Source organism: Nansenia antarctica, assembly GCF_963989245.1.
Source record: "Nansenia antarctica genome assembly, chromosome: 4".
NCBI classification, from domain to species: Eukaryota; Metazoa; Chordata; class Actinopteri; order Argentiniformes; family Microstomatidae; genus Nansenia; species Nansenia antarctica.
This window is the reverse complement of record NC_137689.1, coordinates 57,111,773-57,131,889: the sequence shown is the minus strand read 5'-3', so window position 1 is coordinate 57,131,889 and position 20,117 is coordinate 57,111,773. Positions and strand designations below refer to the sequence as shown.

The following is a 20,117-nucleotide window of genomic DNA, read 5'->3' as shown; positions in this document are numbered from 1 at the left end:
CAGTATTTTCTGCACCATGGGGCACAGTCTGATGATAGTGACAGGTACAGTACATGAGATTTTATCAAACAGGTTCACGCGTAAATGATGGGAGACATCAATGTTACAAGGCCAAACCCCTTTTCTCCTGGGACAGCACCACATCTAGGACACAGCCTAGGCCCTAGGCCCTACACACAGCCTAGGCCCTCTTTCTCTCAATCTCTGCCTTCTTCTTCCTCCCATCTTCTTCAGCCCCTTTCCTTCTGATCACTCCATCGCACATCGAGCAGACTTAATGAAATGGCTTTTTTAATTACCCTGGGCTTCTGCTCTACGTCGATACAATCAGGTAAGAGTTTGTCCTGCCTGGTTGTCTTGACAGGGATCCAGCAGATGAGAGAGAGTTACACTGAGATATTTATGATATCAAGAAAAATATGGATGAACAAAAGATATCCTCCTCATCACTATAATGTCCTCACATAGTGTCCTATAGTGTCCTCACATGGACTGACATGATGATTTCTTCATCACTAATAATACAACAATTATCCACCACAAAACATTTACAAAATGTGATAAAACATTCCATGATATCACAGATGTATACAAAGCAACGAGGCAACAAAAATAATAACAAAATAATACGTGAACAAATATGCAGCCAGACAGGTATGTTGATGATGATGAGTGTGTGGAAGTAGGAATGAAGAGAGGGATGGGTAAAGCGAGTTATGGCTTAAGCCAAAGAATAACGGCAGAGGAAGAAGTTGCACTACCGGTTTTCCTTTGACTCAACATGAAGTGATGTTGTTGCATAATGCATGACAAAGGGTGTTTGAAAATCCCTCACCTTGCCTTACTGATACTGTCCACTTCACCCTGCATAGCCGTGGCCTAACGACACAACCACTGATTATGTTCATGAGAGTATATGGACTACCACTTAGGCTAGTTTGAAGGCCAACATCACTAGAACAACCATATTGATTGGTAAAAATTAAATCAAATTAGACCCATAGATTCACATTCAGACTGTGTCCAGAATTTCATCATGATTCTTTGCAGAATCATGACCAGAGACATAATGTCAATACTTAATTACAACATGGTAATGAACAGTTGTATTATTCTAAACGATGTGGAAATGTAATCACTCATTCTGTGATTCCTTTCTGTGAATAACTGATGGGGTTTCAAAGAGTAGGCTTTCCATTTTAGGTTATTTGGCATAGAGCAGTCAGAAAGCTGGTAGTGAAAAGCACAGAGAAGTGCAGGGGGAGAGGGAGACAGGTGGAGATGACACTCAGGTTTCAGTAAAAACACTGCACATGTCTAGCAGCTAGAAATGCACACAGGTAAGATCAAAACCCTGACAATGGAGGACAGGTGTTCTAGCCTTCCGCTCCAGTGCTCATTATGCCCCGCCCCGTCATGTGTCAGCACAGTGACTTCATCCCCAGGTGAAGACTGGGTGTGGCCAATAGGAAGTTATTTCTTTCCCTCTAGGAACTTTGACCTGTGTGTTTATCAGAGAAACGGAGAACTGATTGTTCCAGAGCTGAAATCAAGGAAGCAAGAAGAAACTTTTACTGTCAGAGGCGTGAAATGCCAGTTTGTCTTGGGAGTGCTTTGAATAGCCTATAGTAGGGGAGAAGAGGAGAAACTTAAAAGATCTGTAGGCTTGAATGTAGGGGAGAGAAAGAAGACACTCATTCATTAGCCACAAAAACAACATGCAAATCATTTTAGAATAGCCATGGGGAATCCACTCTCCCTGCTCAGCATTAGCCATAAATCAGCATATTCCAACTCTGGTGTAATATTACAAGCCCCAGGAGGGACAAAGGAAGCCAGGGGAACGTATGAGAGCACACACCAAACACACTGTACTGTCGAGTAGACACACGCATACAGACACACACCCATGGCTGTAAGCACATCCCTAAAGAGACCAGACGATTGTTTACCAGCGTCTATGAATCTATACTCCAGAGGATCACCACAAGTGTTTGCTCTATGGCCCATTTCTCCTCTGCTTTTAATTTGTCGTTTTAGCCTACATTTTTACCGTCTTTTCCACCCCGGCGCCACTATTCAGTCAGTGGGACTCAAGCACTGACCCTCATCACTCTACAACTCAACATTGGAGTTGGGACACTTCTGATGTCTAGAGTGGGGAAATGTCTTGTGTGGTATGAAAACTCTCAATCTACAAGAGTCTCTGAAGTCAGTGGCAACAGGCACGTCAGCACCCAATTACTAAAGCAAGGTATTGGTCTAATCAACAATGCATGGTATAGCATTCCAGCATTATCTGTCATATCTTTCGACATTTTGAAAATGAAATGTTAACAATAGATGACTGCTTCCATTTAGTAGCAAGCACACCAAGTGCCAAGAAGCATTTGTCAATACTTGTACACAAAGTATGAGATATGGGCGAGCAAGAGTTGAATCACACAATGACACAAAATACACCAATAGGCTAACTTACTGTATTTCCTTTATATAGGATCTAAAGAGTATTAGGCCTAATATAAGGGGATAAGTGAACTATCATGTTGTTATCATTCCTTCAAGTTAAAGAAAGGTCTAGACCCAATAATATTCCACTGAGGACCACAAACACTTGGAGCTTTAAGTCATTGATCTGAGAATCCACTCGAGCCTCTGAATAGAGGGAGGGCAGGTTTAAGTGATAGGCCTAGTCACCCCTCCCCCCCCCCTCCCCCCCCAACCCAAATGTGGGGGCTAAGGGGTTAATAGAGACTCAAGATAATCCTGCTCTACAAGGACCACAGCCTGACTAAACACAAAGAAACAACATTCCAGCAGCAGACCAAACACAGTCAGGGGATAATTAGGACTTTAATGCTATAACAAAATCTACTACATCAACTACACATTAGGCAATGTGGGTAACTCGAATTTGAGACTTGCTGAGAACGTGACTGTGTAGATGAGTTCATACTGTACATGGATGGCAGTGTGAGGAGGACAAATGTTTGGAAGTGTATTCAGACTATGCATGGACAATCAGAAAATGATGTGTGTGCATAATACACTGGCTTTGTCTCAGGCGTAACACCAGTGGGATAAAGAAGAATTCATGTGACAGCTGGTTTTCGACTTCCAACACAATAACATATGGACTTGTAGGATTTGTCTCGCTGCCTTAATTCTGGATTATTAGGATGTACCGGTAATTCATTACTAGGATGTAATTCATGTTGGGAGCAGGAGAGGGTGTGAGGGGTGGACCAGATGGGAAGAATATGAAAAGGTGTTTAAACTATGAACCAGAACACAAAAAGATTAGGACTGATAAGTAGGGCTGGATATTGGCAAGGACCTCACGATACGATAGGTATCACGATACACCCATACACTACCACCCCCCACCCCAATACTGACATGGCTGCATTACCAAATGAAAGAAATAGGGAAGTACCGTATGCAGACGAGAATAGCCTAGTAGAACAACAATGTAAATTGGAACTGTCAAGTGATACTCACACACCTATGTAACAATGTAAAAAAGTAGGCTTAATGCATCCATGACCTAAACATCTAGGCCATCTAGAAAAAAGTTGCAAATTCCCCTAAAAAAGCTGAGTCTAAACACTCTTGAATCAAGATTCGTACAGAACAACAACAACATTACACCATCTAGCTATCTATGTTTTGAACAGCAGAATGTGACAAGGTAGATGCTAAGTGGGATCCTGAACCCTTACCGAAAATGTTTTATATCTCAACTTCAATAGGGTGACGTCAGAGTTGGGTCATCTCAAGCATCCCACTTAGCATTTGCCCATGTGAATCTAGACTGGGACTGGGGTCATGTGGACTGGGGTGGGGGATAAAAGGCAATAATGTGTTTAACCGGATTCTGTTTTCAATCCTATATTTCAGTCAAGTTATGTAAACATGACAGACGATATGGCAATGATATGGCATTTTAAACTAGAGCCACACTGAATCGATGCATACAAAGGGACAAATACTTATAATAACAAATATATGGAACTAAATGTAGGCTAATCATATGAACCATTTTCTCTAATTACATTAGAGACATTGAAAACATATTCACACAATCTACGGAATATACCATGGCGTATAACCTAGACTCAGTCTCTGATTTTGAATAATAGGAGATGCTTCATTCAATCTCAAAGAAAATCAAGGGTAGTCAGAGACACATACAATGGTTGAAGTGCAGAAAATGAAAGGCTTCTTAAGTTAAGTGCAGAAATTCTGAAAGGACCACATTTGTGTATTGATGTCAGCTCAAGTTATTGTTTGATGTTCATCCAAGTGTGGGGCCTTCGTGTTTGGCAAACCAGTGTTGCATAATGTGTGTTACTGCATAAAGCTACCTCCAGAAATAGATTATTCACACAATTATGCATTACCACGCCTCATTTTCTCTGTCTTCAGAAAGCAACTTCTGAACATGTGTTACAGTAAAAATGTATGAAAGATTTTAGCTCACTCCTCACTTTACCAAAAATGAATGTTATTACAGACTTTGAGGAAACAATCCTATATAGTAGGCCTATTATTTTTCATTTTTCAAGCCATCATAACGATATCATCAAACCGAAGGCAATGCAGAAACAGAACAACGATACCTGGCCGAAACTAACTTTCTCGTGCACCTGTCAGGCTGCAATAACACATCCTGAGCAGCACTGCGATGGCGCTCGGGCTGGTCATTATGTACATACATACACCTGTTTTGGAATAATACTGTAACAGTATTCAAGTAAGTAAGTCAACTATTTTAGTAAAACTACGCACATAAACACATTACTGACTTTGATCACGGAGAGAATAATGAACGAACGGGACATTTACCAACAACTCAACTGGCTTTGGTCTGACACTTACCTTTGTGAATAATTCGTTTACGGACATGGTCCAACACAACACGAGCACTCCGCGTATCACCGAAACCACGGGAACATGAATGATTACCCTAATAACCACACTGTACTATATCATAATTGTCGATAATTCAAAAATACTTTTTTCATCAAATTACAAGTTTAACCAGTTTTCTTGGTCAAGATATTCCAGAATAGTGTTGTCCATAGTTGAGTAAATGTGTTCGTTGGCCACTTCCGAGCTTCTCCCGGTCACGGCAGGTGTCTTCCCGTAGATAATTGAGTTGTCGAACAACTCAGTTTTGCTCCATCCCGCTTAAAATCCACAAATATCCCACGTCCCCAAAAGGCTGAGTTAGAAGCCTACCATTTAAGTGCAAATTGCAATTAAAGTGCACAATTAATTAGGCAAAAGACTGTACAATTGTTGGAAAAACCACAGCTGTCCTGTACTTCCTCGCTGTTGTCTCCATGGACCCCAGTGTCTGTTGACTGACGGTGGATTTACCGCATGGAGGATTGCACTCGCTGACTTTGCAGCACAAGACACCGTCTGGTTCAGCGGTGCACTACACGCTCAAAAAGAACTTGTCATTTGAGACAGGTTTAGCGATCACTTTCCATATAGCCTACAATTGGACCATTAACCCTGTGTAATTTCCGTAACAATAGGTTGTCTGAAGTCCAGACTATATGGGGAAAAAACACTTTAAAAAATGTTTGCATTAAATTGTCCTGTACGTGTGTATACAACATTGTATTAACATGTTAACGTATGTAGCCCAATACATTACTTTACTCCTTCGTCAGTAGGAGTAAACACAAACGTCTCAACTCCATGCAACACAACACAAATAACATAACATAACATAACATAACACAAACGTCTCAACTCCATGCAATTACAAAGCAATTCCTACTTAAGTGTTTAATTAAATACCTTACCTATTTGATTACCTTTTATGATTCTTAGAAAGCTCTATCTATAGGCTATGTTAGCAAACCATTATAGTTCATAATGGTTGTTTTATTTAACTATGTTTAAGTCCCCTCTGCATTACACCCAAAGCAGTAAGGGTTAATCAACACAATCACAAAATCAAGCCAGGAAGCTATAATAAATAGGCTATAATGTGGAAGTACTGTATCATACCTTGCAGTACAGTTCATAATCGATCAGCATCTTCTTAAGCGCTTGAATGGTAATTCCTTAGATATATGCAGTTGAGCTTTATGTTACACTATTCAGAGGCAGCAGCGATTATTCCATGATCAGACTGTTCCAAAGACATTCTTGTCAATGTCTGGGAGTCAAAGCTTGGCTTGAGCAATATTTCAAACCTGCCTGAGCAGTAGACAGAAAATATTTCTTTTTCTTCAACAATTAGTTCATCAGGCAGGCTCTGGTTCCACTCCCTAACCACTCCTTCTGCAGGTATGGGGTGTTGACTGACTCTACCTGCCAAGCTACCAGAGAATTGGACAAACAATTGGCACAAACAAAAGGCCTCCTATATATAGACCTACTATAACGATTCAAAAGACAGAGGAATTAATCTGTGGTTTCCATGTCACCATAAGAATATGTATTTTTAATATGTACTGATAAGGTAGGCTACAACCATACACATGAACAGGAAAACGGTCACTGTTATTATGAAATAAATAACATACTGGTTGCTATGACAGACAAACATTTTGCCAGTGCTGTTGAAATATTTCCTGTGCAATCCATTTGGAGAGCTGTGAATACATGCCTCATTTCGCAGAAACAGCATAGGTACAGTAGTTACTCAATTACTCAACAGACGATCCCAATGTTGGAGCTAAGACAGTGGGTCGACTTTGGAGACAGGATTGAGGTATTTAACATGACTCAACACTTTGACTGGGTGTTTTCTGATTATGCCACTAACACTATTGTTCAGTTAGTCAGACTGACCAGTCAAGTCGGTTCAAGTGTCTATTTGAGCACAACACCACCACAAAAATCCAGTCATTCAAGTTGGGTGATACAAAATGTTTTCAATCCAATTCTAATTGCAATTTTGCTTGACAAACCAGATTTTTGTAATTGTCTGTAAACACACACAAGAGCACAATGAAATACTTCATGCATATTATCCCTAAATTACCCAACAATGTTTGTGTACGGTGTAAGATTACGGTGCAATTAAATCCGGAAATTTGACACTCCTTTCCTAAGACTCTTATGTACTCTTATGTTACTATTAAGATGATCCTAAAATAAGTGAATACAAAACAAATTATTGCAACTTTCTGTTCTACTTGGGAAAAGTTAATTAAGAAAATAACTTCCTGTAACTTCCTGTAAATCATGTGTAAAGATATTTTATTTGCATTTAATGTCATTATCAGAGATAGCAAATCTTCCATACAATAGGTGTAAGAGATTAGAGTAGTGCCAGAGATATGTGTTTGTGAAGTGTGTGTGTGCGTGTGCGTGTGTGTGTGTGTGTGTGTGTGTGTGTGTGTGTGTGTGTGTGTGCGCGCGTGTGTGTCCTCCACAGAGCCAGCCCATCAGAAGGCCTCTTTTCTTCTGAAGGGGTGGACAGCTCTGGTGTGTGAGGTAGGTCGAGAGAGGATTTCCTGCATCTTCCTGTTATACTGCTCCTTGTAAACCAGACCCTGCTGGTGCTCCTGCTCTGTCTGAACCCTCTCCTCATCACAAAGCTGCTGTTGGTGCATCATCTGGGCCAGCAGGTCCCCCTGGTACTCCAGACAGGCCTGTCTTAGACTACAAGGAGAAAGCAGAGATATCTATGATTTTGAAGATTACACTTTTTCTGTGTGTGTGTGTGTGTGTGTGTGTGTGTGTGTGTGTGTGTGTGTGTGTGTGTGTGTGTGTGTGTATGTGTGTGCGCGTGTGCATGATGCATGTCATAATACATGAGTGTACTTTGCGTACCGATTTTTCTCCTCCTCATCCAGCAGTTTGTTCTCCTGTATGGTTTTATTCAGCTCATCTCTTTCCTTGGCCAGCTGGGCTTGTTTCTGCATGTTGACATCCACTAAAGATTCAATAAACACACACACACACACACACACACACACACACACACACAGATTGGTTATATAAACATTTCATTGTATACAGGAAACATAAGTGACAGATCTGCAGACAGCTCCCTTTTCCCGCTTACATTTCTCCTGGATCTGCAAACGGCGTGTGTCCATCACGTTCTTCATCAGCCTATCCCTAGCCTCCCGCTCCAGACGACATTGCTCCACCCTGCGAGCCCAGGTCTGCTTAAGCTCTGCCTCGATCAACAGTTCTGTCTCTGCCTCCTGTCTCTTCTGTTCCACAAGCTCATTGGCCAGGTACTGTCGGTACCTACTCTGCTCCTCTCGCAGCTCAAGCTGTGAAACAAACACACACACACACACAACCACACACACACACACACACACACACACACACACACACACACACACACACACACACACAGTTGTCCTCTTTGGTCTCAATCAATTTCTCAAGATTTTCTCTCTGACTGGTGCTGCTCTGTGAGAGAGGTTTGAGGTGCACGTGGAGGTGGTAAGTATGACAAACTACTTGCACAATTATGCTTGATAGGCAAAATGTTATTCCGTATTTGTGGATGGAGTTCCAGGTACAGATTTTCTCAACAAGTTGTGACGATAGCTAAATAAGAGGAAATGCTACAATAGTACGCTTTCACAATCCCACCTTCCTCAGAATGGCTCCCTGTTTCTCATCCTTCTCCCCTGTCAACAGCTGTTCCAGGATGCTCATGTCCAGGGCCAGCTCATCCTGCTGCTCCCTGGCCAGACGCTTCATCTTCAGCTGCAGAGAGTGGTCCAACTGCCTACGCCGGCTCTCCTGGCCCTGGAGCTTCTGTCGACACATTCGCTGCTCCTCCAGACGCTGCATCTCTCTCTGCTCCCGCTGACACACGCACACGTGCACACACACACACACACACACACACACACACACACACACACACACACGCACACACACAGACACACACAGACACACACACACACACACACACACACACACACACACACACACAGAGAGAGAGGGATCAGTTAGAGATCATGAGCCAGAAACAAATAGATAATGGTAATCCATACACTCCATAATGTACACATTACACATACAGAAGGGTTAGGGTTAGGATTAATGTGGTGCAAAAAATGCTGATCACCAGTAGCTGGGCCTCCTCTTCTTTGAGCTGCTTGGCTTGCTGTCTCTGCTGCTCTGAGCTCTCCATCTGAACACGCAGGTAGGCCAGCTGCTGGAGGTTATTCTGGCGCTGCCTCTGCGCTGCCTGGCCCTCCCGCTCCTCCTTAGCTTGCCTGTCGCTCTCCCACAGGTAAGCATAGAGCTGCTCCTCCTCCTGCTCCTGCCGCCGCACCTCCTGCCGCGTGCGTAGCTGTGCAGCCCGCTCTGCACAAACCTCGTCCTGTCTGTGCCTCGTCTGTGCAGAACGCAGCTCCTCACTCTGCTCTCTGAAACAATGCCATTGTTATAGATCACCAACTTGTATAGAGCTTCTAACTAAAATACCCCTCTGTGTGGTTGTGAAGTGTGTTGTTCTACCTGAACAGCTGGTCTAGCTTGTCTGCAACAACTTGCTGCCTGTCACTCTCCCTTCTCTCCCGTAGTGACCGAGCTCTCTCTCGCATCTTGGCTTGTCTCTCCAGCACTGTCTCCTTCTTGGTCTCCAGCTCCCTCAGGAGTTCCTTCTCCTCTACTTCCAGCAAATCACGCAGCCTGAGAGGGATAGGATGATAGACAGGGCAGAGGCAAGTTGCAATACCAAATTTGATTGGATTACCATGACCGTCAACAAATAGTAGAGGAACTAAAGCCTTCAAAGGGCCTTCGTTTTTTAGATACCTGCCCCCGAGGTATAACAAAGCACAACCATGTTTTTTCATATCTTTGATATGTCTATTTTATTAAATGGATGGTTGTAGACAAATATTTTACTGCAACAGTAGTTTATTTGGATGATATTTGGATCCTCCCCCAAAACCCCCAAAATATTGAAAATGTTGGATTCTACAAAAGGGGCACCATCTGCTTTATCACATGTAGCCTATCTCTGGGAATAATGATCATAACTGCACCAAATTTGGGCTGTATGTCCACAGGCATGATGCATACAATAAAATAATCAAGTCACCAATATCTCTGACTAAAATAGATTCAAGTCACAGACCTTTCCCTCCTCTCATCAATGCTCATCTGATACTGCTCCATGGCATCATGGACCCGCCTCTGGATGGTCCCTAACACAATGCGGCGGTCAGAGCTCTTTTCCCAGCGCGTCTTCAGGTCGCAGGTGTCCTGATACTTGGTGAACTCCAACACCTTATCCCGGGCTGCATCGTGTTTCCTTCTCTCCAGAATAAGGTAGTCTGGAGGTCTGGATGATGGGAACCGCGCCCTCTGGGATATGTTTGTGAATGTTTAGCAATCATGGCTTAGGGTAGGGATGGGATATGTTTTCAGGGAATAGGTACATTTCAATAGGCCTCTGTTTCGTTTTGTTTAGTTATTCCTGCTATTTACAAGGAAAAAACGCATCCATAAATAAATATGTTTAGCCTGCCTGCCTGATTAAACAACAGTAAGGGTACCGGTAAGTTTAGGCTGTTTTTTTGTAGAGCAAAAAGACCATTATTCGCTTGGTGTGTTTCATAGCTGACAGATTACTTACCACAGCAACTGAATGCGGCGTTGGTCCCGTGACCTCGCGACACCGTGTCTTGGTTCTCTCACCGACACCGGCTAACATTTTGGAATATTAACTATATTAAATATTAATTAATATTAACTGTCCCCTTTCTTCTAATGACTTTGCATTACTTTAGCTTTCAGAGTTGTTTCACACGGACTTTCCTGACTCGTCTAGACCTAACCTATGTTTGTTGATTGAACTATTTAAATATTACCATAACAACCGCAAACACGCTGACGCAAAGGGCCACAACAGACACGAATGTAGCGACCCCTTCTGGAGGATGTTCACATTTCAAGTCACCAGTATCAAAACATATACAAAAGTGACCCAGTCCAGACAACAGTGCTATTTATGTAGGTGTTATTTAACCCTGCATAATCACGAAATATAGTGTTTAATAATTTGCCAGTAAGATCATTGCACTTTTGAGCTGCCACGTTTGCGGGAAAAGCACCATACAAATAAAAAGTTATTATTATTATTATTATTGACTCAGACAGGTATTTTGGTGATAATAAAGCACAGTGCAGTAGATTTCCAACTCGTGAGGGTTGTGTGAATCTAGTTAGCTAAGCAGATTGAATAAACCGTTGTCCCACAAAATAATTCAAGGTAAATCAAACCAATCATTCACTGGAAGTCCCTACAGCTCAGAGGGTGACTGACATGCAAAATACATTGTGTGCTCTGAGTAGATAAAGTTCATGAATCTGACAGCAAGAAGTGTATGGAGCTAATCGGACTGAAAGACTCTGCTCATGGAGAGATGCTTTCCTTTTTACACTGGGGCTTGTAACCCCTGAAGTCTTTCTCCAAGCCTGAGGGCATATACGAGGTGGCATTATTAGGTTCAGGATAAAGGTGAGAGAAAAACCTTACATGGGGCTGGTATCCCTCAGACTGTCCCTCCGAGTTGTATGAGGGGTTAATGATTTCTGTGATTGCATTGAATGGAGTGGGGAGGGAGGTTGTGTGGGGAGGGAGGGAGGTATAGGGTGCTGGAGGGCTCATGTTCAGGGGCTGGTTGATGTATCTGTGAGGTAGAATCTCTGAGTCTGTGTTGAGGAGGATGCCTTCCTCCTGGCCTCCATCATCATTCTCTACATCTTCATCAGACTGCTCGGAGTCACCCCCAACAATATACATTTTACTGTGAGGACAGATATCCTCATGGAGGATTTGACGGGCATTTTCTCCCTAGAAAACAGGTGAAGAGAAATCCAGTGAAATCAGTATCCATAAAACCATAATATGGATACATTAACACTATTGCTCTCTTTATGGATTATGTATAGCAACTCTAGCAGCTATTAGCGATCCGAAAAAAATACAAAGAAAGAATGAATACCGTAATAGTATTGCTATAAAGCTGGCAACAACTTTGAGGAGCATTGGTAGGAGAAGAGTAAAAACATTGAGAGTCCTGTATCCAGTAGCTTTATAACACAGCAGAAGAGAGTGTTAAGTGTGGACCCACCACTGGTGTTAACCAATCATCCCTCCATTTTGGCTCTGGGATATCAGGATAGCACTTCTCTTTCACACTATAGGAAGGAAGAATAGAAGAAAATTAAACTTGTATGTGCCAATTGTACAGTGGTGCTGTCTATCCAGAGTGTTGAATACCTTATCTATTACATGTCATACCAGTGAGCAATGGGTTGATGGATTAAGTATTACTCCTCAAACGGCTAACATTAGAAAATGGGACTTACGGTAGTTAGACATAATTTCACATGGAATCTCCAAAATAAATAAGAATAATTTCAATAATAATCAAACATTTCCCCTACAATTTCCTGTTCGTGTAGCATAACACGGTGGCCGTAGAGAGGAAACAGGCAGCGACACCCAGGGAAACGAGGACCACCATGATCAGCTGATCAACTGTTGAAGGGAGTCAGAAGGTTAGTTTTCATAATCTTTTAATAATTATTCTCGGTTTCATTATGACTAGAAGAGCAATACAAATGTACTTCGAGTGAATAGGACATACTCAGCAGGTTCATCTGGCAGGTGATGGAGTTCTCGCCACCCTCCCCTACTGATGTGAGTGCTTTCACCGTGAATGTGTAGGAGCTGATATTCAGGTTTCTCACTGTCAAGGTCCTGGCCTCAGGGTCTAGCATCATTACAAAAATAGTTTTGAAAGAAAGTGATGAGAGGGAGAGTGGTGAGGACGATTTTAGATAATCAATTCATTATCAAACTGGTCGGAAGTCCTTTTTGCACTTCACCTTCTCAAGTGTGATGTCATACCTGTACTAACGTTGAAAAGACTTGTGTTGGAAGGATGGGAGTCATCAATATAGTAGATGATGTAACCACGAATGAACGCCCTCTGATTCTTCGGGGGAATACCAGTCCAGGAAATCTGAACATCTGATGAACTAACTTGTGTTGCTATCACCTTGGGAATCTTTCCATTTGGTACTAAGGGCAGGGAAAAGGTAGAGAAGGATGGGTCAAACACATTAGGGAGGAGAGTGAGATGCAGGGGGACAGATACAATACTTTCCAGGTTAGACAACACTATTGACAACCTATTACTCTACCCGTATACTGTGTACAAAGACTGCTTTGAATGTATACTTCTAATGTGTAAATGGATGTGAACTCTAATGTAAACTTCTCTCCAAACTGTTAATGAAGAATTCTGGCTAACACCAAGTCAGAGGAGTGGATTCTTACAGCACTCTTTCACGTAGCCCTCCCTCCTCTCTAGTATCTGAGAGGTCCCTTGAGTGCATGCATAGATGGATAGCGTGTACTTCACCCCCTCTTTAAAGCTAGCTGTGAGTGAGAAATAGAGACAAAGACAAGGACATGTGGGTTAAAGATACATATTCTTCATGGACCAAACTCTAAACACGCAAGCATTTTTGAAAATGTTTCGGTTCTCCTAAAACTATCTTTAGTTATTGTTAAGTGACAGTTAAGTGAGTTACGGTGATCATACTGATCATACCGTTGGACCTTCCCTCACCTGATTGGATTCTGGCCTGTGTTACACCAGCTGGTTGCTTCATCCAACCCACACTGCATTCACTGTATGTAGGACACCAGTCCACCACATAGCCACTGGTAGCGTTGGGGCTAGCGGACCAGGACAGGTCAAACCCACCATTGCTGCCAGTCACGTTAATGGAGCTTATCACTCTGTCTGAAGTGTAAGTTAGTTGAAACATGTCATTGTTGCCAATTGTTAATTAATACTTAATGGAGAAGTCCCTCTCCTCTTCTCACCTGGGAGGAACCTGGGACCAGTGATGACCGAGGGGGGGGAGCTGTAGTTAGAGTTCCGGGCTGTAACCGTGACAACATGCTCTTCACTGGTATTTCCAAGACTAAGCAGAACGCTATGGTGGGGTGGATGGATGATCTTTTCCCCTTTCTTATCCGAGGACCTTCCCCAGGTCACAACATAGTCCTTGATCTGCCCATGACTCTGGCTCACTGAGAGAGGCTGAAGAGGAACAATAAGTATATAACATTATATAATACATTTGACCTTATTGCTGTCTTGATTGATATGAGCAATATAATCAATATAAAAGCAATATCATCTTAAAAAAAACGTACTTTCCATACTACAATGGTTTGGTCACCCTTGATCTGCCTCCACACATCTAATGCTTCAGGAACTGGGGGGAAATAAACACATGACATCATAAAAAGGGGACGGTAGCAGAAGCTGTCATCTTGTGGTGACATGGACTTGAAGGACTGCCACTCTGTCTGTGACAGTCATAGACCTCCATTGCTTCAGATCATTGAAGAGAGTACACAAGATTGGGCGGGGCTGACCCCTCACATCCAGCTCGCAGCTTGTTTGAATTACTCCCTTCTGGACAGCGCTACAGGGCCATCAGGCCAAAAACATCACGCCACTTGAACAGTTTCTTCCCCAAAGCCATAGCCCTCCTCAATAACTACTGATCATTGCACCTTGCACTTTACATGTTCTTGCACTAAGTTGTACAGCATATCTATTCACTCATATTGGTACTGTATATATTGTCTTGAGTATTGTTTTGAGATGTGTTGTCATCTTGTTGTTGCATGTACTGTAGCTTGTTCAGCATGGAGAATACCAAGTCATGTTCCTAGTGCACTGCACATGGCGAAAATGTTGAATTGAATTAAATTGAATTGGAGTCTCTGGGTCCATCTGGTACAGGGATGGAATGTGTTATAGGCTCATCATTTATAGGTGTGTTTGGGATGGATACTCACTGTCCTCTTGGGTTTGGAAGGTGCTCCTTTTGCTCCAGTCACCCCATTTCCAGAAGTGCAGTGCTGATCCACACTGCACCTGTGCTGTGTATGTCTTAGCAGGTGCCAGGTCATGTACAACTACAGACCGAAGACCTATTCCAGAATAGTTCCTCTATAAACAGAGTGTAAGACATTTGACATTAGACAGAGTGCAAGACCTTAGTGTTAGACATTACAATCTCCCAGTGAGGAATTTGGTTGTCCAAAATCTCGAGTCTGTGAATGGGTGAACTATTGCAGGTGTTCTAACTCACCATGTCAATGTACCCATTGCTGTTCAGCTTTACTTGGCATACCATTGGTAGTGCACTGTACTGTGGCTTATCCCAGCGCCACTGCACACGGGCATTTCTGGCATTCACACCTGATGTCATGACCTCCATGGGAGCCACCATATGCACTGGAACAAGGATAACACAGCATTCAACCATGTCTTACAGAATTCGAGACAATCAAGGCTCACCAAGATAATTTCATCATAGCATCTACAGTATGTGTCATCTGATAATAGAGGCAGTAAAGCAAAGCAAGAAACCTCTGGGGGCCTACAAAACAACAGGCTGAGTTAGAGGAGTGGTACAGCAGATATGAGGAGTAGATGTTTCACTGTATGGGGAATTACTGTCACAGCACTGTACCTTTTTTATTCAGGTTTGCTGTGTGTCGGAGCTCCAGTCTGCCCAGTGGATTTTTAGCAACCAACGTCCAAATCCTTTCCCCCTGATCCACCTGTACTGGTTGGGAGCAATGTCGAGTTGTTTCTTTTGGACACGCTCTGAAAAGTGAAGGATGCGGATAGAGAATGTCACCTCCAGGGATTAGGAAACTGACCTGGTTAAAGGTCTCGTCCCTGTTGAAAACCCTTATTGTCTGACTATGCTACTGAGCAGTTCTGATAAGTAAACCGGTTGGACCTCACATGCGTCCTGGATGCTTTGGGTGACAAAAAGGATCTGTGTCTAGTGTGTCTAGTGTGCAGATGGTTCCACACTACAGTATACCTTCCATTGAGGTGATATATAGTCCGTCTCTCTGCTGTCAGGTGTGTGGCCCGCCCTATGTCCCAGTGACACTGCACTGACTCCAGGTCCCGGGTCTCACACTCAAGCTTCCTGTCATCAGGGGGGTCTGGGAGGGGGCACAGTTAGAACACCACCCAAATCAGTAATCACAAAAATACACATCAATGGACTATGACATTCTCTTGATTGATTCTCTTGATGATTACATGAAAATCACAAGCTACCAGTACATTTTCAGTGTACATCATATGTACATATATGTACATATACAGTATATATATATGTACATATGTACATCATATTGTACATCACAGCATACTTGTGATATTATATCTATAAGACCGTATATATTCATTACTGAAATAAAACCCAAGACATTTAGTTGTCAGGCAAAGGTTGGCAAGGAAGAGGATCACAAGGCATTGTACTCACAGCCAGCAAAAACACAGGCTCCATAGAAAACTGAGTTACAGATGATATTAGTGCAAGTAGGAGGAGAAGGGGACTTCAGGTGCACATTCAAGGCATAGGTCTGGTTACTGATGTGATCCGTTTTGTTAAATCTGGTTTTGTCATATTGCATGTATCCAAGGCTGTGCTTTGGCCCCAGAATGCAGCAGAAGGTGAAGTTGCTGCCGACTTTGACCACTCTGTCCCTTGGGACAACATATGGATACTCTGGTGGCACAAAGCCTGCAAAGAAGGAGAGGGTTACAGAGGGGAGGGTCAAACATCTGTCTATGAAAGCCATTTCCTTTATGGAGTTTGAATGTGTTCAAGATTTCTCAACGGACTTATGAAGAAGATATGTAGTAATTGTTGCTTAATTAGACGATGGATTAGGGTTTGTCTGTATGACTAGGGTGTATCTGTATGTTCATTGCTGTGTGTCACTGTGTGTGTTTGGGTGTTTCTGTAACAATGCCTTGATTATTGTGTGACATTAATTCTTGGGACTATGGTTAACCTACTAGATACACAATATCTGTTTATTTTGTGTGAAAGCATGTAATATACACATGTAAAAACACTAGCCTGTGATGGTCTGTAGATGGCTCCATTCACTGGTATGGTTTCGGTATTGTGAGCGGAGCCTGACTGAGTGGGAGGTGCACTCTAAGGGTAAAGGGGAGGTCCAATGCCAATGATGTTTAGTTCCAGTCTGCTCTGGTCTCACATCCACAGCATCCTGTGTGCACCCAGAAGCAGGCATTTTAATTTTGCTTAATAGACAACCTTGCAATGTGCAAACATAACCAGGCACTTTATATTTGTTTACTAGCCAACCTTGCAATGCAATAGTGTTCAATTGTGATAAAAGGCTATTTGTGGTAAGTGTTGTTACCTCTAACACTTACATGATGTACTTCCTTCATGTTGTCTGTTAAGAGAACCTCCACATAATAGATCAGTTTGTCCTGTAGTCTGTAGGACGATGGGTCATCCTCCCAGGTGATGGATATCTGGTCAAAAGCCAAAGGGTCCTTCTCCACCATCACATTCTGTGGTCCAGACAGCAGCACTCCTGGGGCTACATGAACATGTTGTTTTACAGTATGCATGACTGCTCCATTATCAACCCACTGATTTTTTGAATTAGGATAAACCCTTGATGAATGATAATTTATAGACTCACCATCTATGCAGTTCTTTTCTTGGATGCTTATGAGGAACAGTGAAGCACTCAACAGCCAACTGAACATGATGTCACTTGCATAGGATAAGATGGCTGTTTATGGGAAAAATTGTTCATGACATAAATGTCTCCTGTGACTGATCAAGAACAGCATCTTTGGTCTTTTCCAGTTTGGACTGTGAATATAGTGCATATCACATTTCTCAATCTATATATGTTATATATCTGATTTAATATTTTAATAATAATAATAATAATAATACATTTATTTTATAAGGCGCCTTTCAAGGCACTCAAGGTCGCCGTACAACAAATAAAAAATAAAAAAGTTACAAAATTCAAATACAATAAAAAATCTGAGGAGAAATATACAGTATATACATAGCTAGCAGCAGAGCTGAGTCATATTTTGACACAGCCTACCTACTTTAGAAGTCAATCAATCAAACAATCATGTGGAAGCCACTCTAAAAAAGTCAGTACAATTTAATTAAGCCTCCTAGTATTTTCTTCCTTTTGGTCTCCCACTTAAATGGTAAAGGGACTGACTATGTATATCAAAGCGCTTTACAATGGTCTTTCATTCACCCATTCACATACACATTCACACACCAACGGCGGCAAGCTACCATGCAAGGCGCCGGCCCGCTCATTGGGAGCAATTTGGGGTTCAGTGTCTTGCCCAAGGACACCTCATGTGGCCAGCTGGTAGCCTACGAACCACTGATCTGCCGACCATGCGATCAGACGCGCCACTTGTCGCTCTCGGTTTTTCAGTCGCACGCTTTCAGTCACATACTGATTATCTTTCACCTTTGGATGTAAACCACTTTTTCATAGAAGCTTCAGTTAGACAAACTATATTTCTCTCAAGAAATTATATTTCACTTTCGCTTTAGTGAAGTTCAACTTCTTCCAAGTAATTGGTCGTTTAGTTAAATACATTTTCAGAGTAGCTTCCCCAACATTGATTATACCTATAAGTTATATTTATAAGTAAAAAAATAAAATAAGTCGATCTGAGACACAAAACACAAAACATAAGACACAAGACACAAACACATTTCATGGGCGCGCTATAGATGAGACGTTTAAAAAGTTCACATCAATCTGCAAAATAAGAACCACTGTCAGAGACGCACAGAAAAGCACTTACATTACGCTACGGCTTGAAATCGCAGTCCAGCAGTCTCAATACGATTTGCCTGTCATGTTCCAAGGAATACTGATCGGCGGGGGGCGTGAGTTTTACGTTTCAAGAGGAGGTCTTTACCGTAACAACAACAAACAACAAACAAATTAGTAAATATATTGGTCTGGCGGACACAAAACTACATTTTCATCACTTCAGATGAAAGTATCAACTACTTTGGATCTTTCTATTTAATATAATTAAATTGTCCTACCTCAGTGTAGTGTTACCATTCTCACAGGCTAAAAACAGCAGGCATCTAGTAATTTACTGACTAGTTTTTCCATGGAAAACAGCCCAGGCCCTACAGGAAATGGAAATCCTGATTCATACAGTAGGAGCCAGATTGCATCCTTGGTTTGATTCCTCACAGATTTTACAATGTTTTTACATTCTTGTTGTTGCTGTCAACAGATAGAACAGTGTATTCTATATGCGTGTTCTCTATGGCTCTGGAGTCTGATTGTGGAACACCATCACCTGCTGTAGTATTGAAAACAAACATCCATACATCCATATATGAAAACAATGACACAGAGAGAGACACAAGGCAACAGGTGAGTAGTTGATGTAGGTTTTATTATCAATGCATCCCTTTAATAAGATTGCTTCTTATGGCCCATAATGCCACAACATACAGGATATTGTACAAGGGAAACCACAAATTGGGCAAAAACAACAACACAGACTTATATACAGCTTCTTGAAAATGTTCTCTTGAGGAAAAATATAAATAACACTTCTCTTATCTTTGTCTCTGTTCCAAGTCTTTCATGGCACAGATACATAATAAAGATTCGGTCTTACCATCCTATACAGTGCTTTAGAGAAGCAGAGCATCATAAGTCCACTTTACAACACTTCATGAATAAAGGTGCTCATTTTTTCAAATCACTCAAAATGTACACAAACGTTAAATATTTAAGTTATTACTTCTCTAATTGTTAGAGAACATTTACCCTTACAAATGTCAGTTTGGCTTTTTGGTCCCCAACAGGAAGTCCAATGATGTTCCCAAATCATCATCATCATAATCTTATTCAATATCTACTTAAAAGGGCAGTCATGTTAACATAGATTTTTGTTATTTATGCTGTTAATTGAGAAAACGAACAGAGGCTCAGCCCTTAGAATGCTTAAGCAACAGAAAGACAGGGGCATTCTGCAAAGGGCCTACTAATCGGTCCACCTCATTAGATTTCATCATTATTGTGACACAACATGCACATGTATAGACTGTATCTTTACAATTCTGTGCTTGCAGACAGCTTTTTCTTTTTAAAGTGACATCAGAAAATGTGACATTTTCCACATTACCCATTTATACAAAGGAATATTGTCTATACTCAGATCAGATAAAGTTCAGGACAA

General features: G+C 41.9%; 3 protein-coding genes across 3 annotated transcripts in view; all 3 read right to left on the bottom strand.

Moving 5' to 3' along the window:
* Positions 1-4,908, bottom strand: part of myo5b (myosin VB) — a gene marked incomplete at both ends in the record, with an annotated part of 57,894 nt that extends 52,986 nt beyond the window's left edge. Inside the window, one exon of the mRNA XM_080529502.1 lies at positions 4,882-4,908. Within this exon, the coding sequence (XP_080385628.1) occupies positions 4,882-4,908 (27 nt within the window). The remainder of the gene's footprint in view (positions 1-4,881) is intronic.
* Positions 4,909-7,418: 2,510 nt separating this feature from the next.
* Positions 7,419-10,672, bottom strand: cfap53 (cilia and flagella associated protein 53; the record flags this gene model as incomplete). Its single annotated transcript, XM_080529501.1, has 8 exons — positions 7,419-7,635; positions 7,807-7,909; positions 8,042-8,258; positions 8,590-8,808; positions 9,074-9,377; positions 9,469-9,642; positions 10,094-10,323; positions 10,595-10,672. 8 exons carry the CDS (start codon positions 10,670-10,672, stop codon positions 7,419-7,421), a joined length of 1,542 nt encoding a protein of 513 aa, XP_080385627.1.
* A 702-nt stretch (positions 10,673-11,374) lies between these two features.
* On the bottom strand, positions 11,375-17,480 carry LOC308156144 (leukemia inhibitory factor receptor-like; the record flags this gene model as incomplete). The annotated part of the gene is made up of 13 exons (XM_080529500.1): positions 11,375-11,436; positions 12,878-13,051; positions 13,310-13,411; positions 13,605-13,781; positions 13,835-14,084; positions 14,201-14,262; positions 14,855-15,008; positions 15,151-15,296; positions 15,535-15,671; positions 15,898-16,024; positions 16,390-16,611; positions 16,954-17,107; positions 17,277-17,480. The coding sequence occupies 13 exons, from the start codon at positions 17,478-17,480 to the stop codon at positions 11,375-11,377; spliced, it is 1,971 nt and encodes a 656-aa protein (XP_080385626.1).
* Between the last annotated feature and the right edge of the window lie 2,637 nt (positions 17,481-20,117).